This window comes from Macrobrachium rosenbergii, chromosome 28 (assembly GCF_040412425.1).
Source record: "Macrobrachium rosenbergii isolate ZJJX-2024 chromosome 28, ASM4041242v1, whole genome shotgun sequence".
Taxonomy (NCBI): domain Eukaryota; kingdom Metazoa; phylum Arthropoda; class Malacostraca; order Decapoda; family Palaemonidae; genus Macrobrachium; species Macrobrachium rosenbergii.
Genome location: NC_089768.1, coordinates 8,617,035 through 8,620,000, shown reverse-complemented (window position 1 = coordinate 8,620,000; position 2,966 = coordinate 8,617,035). Strand labels below are relative to the sequence as shown.

Below are 2,966 nucleotides of genomic sequence, written 5' to 3'. Positions count from 1 at the left end.
TCATCTTCAGAGTTTCCTTGTGAAAGGATGTTTAGTACGGTGACCTGTTTATATCCTATATGTATCTTGACCTCGTCCACAGTCTATTGTATACCTCACTCACAGTCTGGATGTGACCTCGCTAATCCTTTGCCTTCTTTCCTTCAGGGGGATCTTCAGTAATCCTTCTCTTGCCAACCATAAGATAGTCTACGCGATTTGATCTTTTGACCACAGCTTAAAGGCCTGGCCATAATGGTTAAAAGTAAAATTTTACCCATTACTCATCTAAAGAACAGAACACTTTATGCTAGTTCTACTACAGGTGCTGGAGCTTGAATTTGGTTCCATCTACATTTAATTTCAACCTTTTCAATTCTACTCAATTAATACCTTAACCCTAATGCTATTCTCCTTGCTTTTCAATATATTTTTATCTACTTATTAACTTTTTTTAATAAGTGAGATCTCTTTCTATATTTCCTTTTACCTTCTCTTACTTCCTAAAAAGCACCATATTCTTTGGAAGCTTGAATTTCAAGTCAAAGGCCCCTGTGGGCTTGTTCCATTTGAACTGGGTTCATCTTCTGAATAATATATTATAATAATATTATTTGTAAAATCTCATTTGCAACCAATCAGAATCAATAGATAAGCCATCCATGATCAGTTCTGTTCCTAATTCTTTCAATCTCCTCTTCTAATGTTACACAACTTCTCTTATTCATGGCATGGTAAAACTAAAAACTGATACCACAGCCTGATTCCTGCCAGTAAGTGACCATAATATTTGCTGCCTTTACTTGTTTTTATGTATGTGCCTTTTGTTTGTATTTATATCTCCAGACTTTTGTTGTTTTTACGTTCATCCCCAAGGTGCTGGTACTAAACACCATACCTGTTTAGCACGTAAAATGATAGTTATCAGAGGGGAAGTAGTAGTCTTCTGTTTTATCCATGGCATGATTTACATCATCCACAACAACTCAAATTGGCTGATGTTAAGAGGAATGGTAGGCCTAACACTAAACAGGATCAGGAAGGTCTAGCCTGGGTTAAGACCCTGTGACAATCACTTGGCCATGGATATCCTATTGCCAGCCATTTAATGTGATTGGAAAAAATGTTACCTTCACCTTGCAAAATTTTACCTAACGGAGCAAATGCAGAGCAGGGAGACAAGTAGGCATGAGAAATCCTAACCTTTTCTAGGATGCCGTGTCCTGACCTAACACACATTACCTTCGTAACCTAACTTTGGGTGCCATACCCTGACCTGGTTGGGGGGGGGGGGGTTTGCACCTCCTAAGTAACACTGTATACGCCTGTTCCCCTACCCTGCATACTACCACCTACCAGGTTCCACAGACAGAAACAAACCTAACATTTTCTAGAATGCCAAGTCCTGTATTATCCAAAGCTTAACTTCCTAACCTCACTTAGGGAACCATGCCTGGACCTGGTCAAGGGTGCTTCGCTCCCCTTGGACACTCCCCCAAGTAGCACTAGACATCAGAAAGGTCTGGTTGCGTCATTCTGCAAACTACTCAAGGTTATGTTACCTAAGGGTGTCCAGGGTGGGCAATGGCCCCTTGGCCAGGTCAGGGCACAGTGCCCTAAGAAAGGTTAGGAAGGTCAGGTCTGGTTAGGTTAGGTGGTTCAGCCCCTAACCCTTAATAGACCATCGTGCTATGACCTAGCCAGCAATTACCTTCCCAACCTCACTTAGAAAGCTGTGCCCTGGCCTGGCCTGGGGGTGGGGCGATTTCACACCGGTCCCTCCAAGTAAGACCGAATATCAGATATAGATTGGTGGGCCTAAATTTAGGTGAAATTACCCACGCCTTATCCTATTTCCCTAACTGTGCACACTACCCTTCCTAACCTACAAGCTTTGTCCATTTATAGGGTCATTACTCAGGACCCAGTTTCTAGGGTCACGATTCAAGAACCTGTCTCTAGGGTCAGCTACCCAAGTTTTCACTCTAGGGTTAAGCTAAATGTTAGGCTATCCCGCTGCTACGATAGGCTTGATCATTCTGCAAACACAATGGAGGATTGGATTTTCAAGCTTTGTCACTGCAAAGATGAAAACATGCGTTTAATATCTTTAGCTGAGGAGTGGTAACGGTTTGTTTGGAGGGATTGTTTACATAGGGCATGAAAAACCTCGTCCCCAAAATGGTGGCTTTGTTTTGGTCTCAAGCATTTTGGGAACGAGTTTCTAAACTCTGCCACCGAAAGTCTTTATATAATTAAAAGCTTTCTCTTCAAAACATTACTCTTACTTCGCGCCTCTAAACTTACCCTTGAAGCAGTTAAATAGCATTAACGAATAAAATTTTAGATTTGTATAAACAGTTGATAACGTTAGAGAAGAACACAACAACAGTAACTAAAGCCTCTGTAACGGCTCCCTATGTTGGCTACTTGGCGGTTGATTTAGATGGGTCTTTGCACAAATTAAACAACACTATGTTGCTCTTACTCGTTGTGCATTTTATGCTTTATCTTCTTTACTCCATTTCCGGCGTACTCCTGAAAAAACGATTCTCTGTGTGGACTCATCTCGAAAAAACTCATACTGATTCATTCTGTAGAATCTGTTTCACTAAATCACTAATCTTTTCATTAGCGTGACAGTCATAAATCATGAGTGTTTTCAGAATTCCCTTAAATATGACAGTAATTTCACTGAACTTAATTTCTTGTGGTAATTTATTGAACAGCCTTCTGATAGATTTTTCAAAAGCTCTAAAGCCAATATGGGTATTATATAAGGTTCCTCCATCAACTGTTCTCTGCTGAAAGTCTTTTATGATCTACCGTACATATTGTGGTCTTGTAGGCTACACTTATGCGCTTGAAACGTTGACACTTATTTTGTATATACTTTCTTCCTTGATGGGTTGCCAGTACCATTCCACGAGTACCTGGATATGTTGTTCCATGTTGCCGTAGAGCCTAAATTAATTTTGCAGCTCATG

The 2,966-nt window shown here is 40.6% G+C and overlaps 1 protein-coding gene across 5 annotated transcripts in view; it reads right to left on the bottom strand.

The window, feature by feature from the left end:
• The window catches only part of LOC136854007 (uncharacterized), a 49,337-nt gene extending 46,919 nt beyond the window's left edge, over nt 1-2,418 (bottom strand). The window contains exons 1-2 of one of the 5 annotated variants that reach the window (XM_067129966.1): nt 2,287-2,367; nt 1-225 (exon numbers count right to left, since the gene is read on the bottom strand). The exon at nt 1-225 is cut by the window's left edge and continues 14 nt beyond it. In XM_067129966.1, the coding sequence (XP_066986067.1) occupies nt 1-4 (4 nt within the window). In that variant the 5' untranslated portion in view covers nt 5-225; nt 2,287-2,367. Of the gene's footprint in view, nt 2,194-2,286 lie in introns of those variants that run through there. The other 4 variants (XM_067129967.1, XM_067129970.1, XM_067129971.1 and 1 more) reach the window with 4 other exon arrangements.
• Nucleotides 2,419-2,966: the final 548 nt, after the last annotated feature.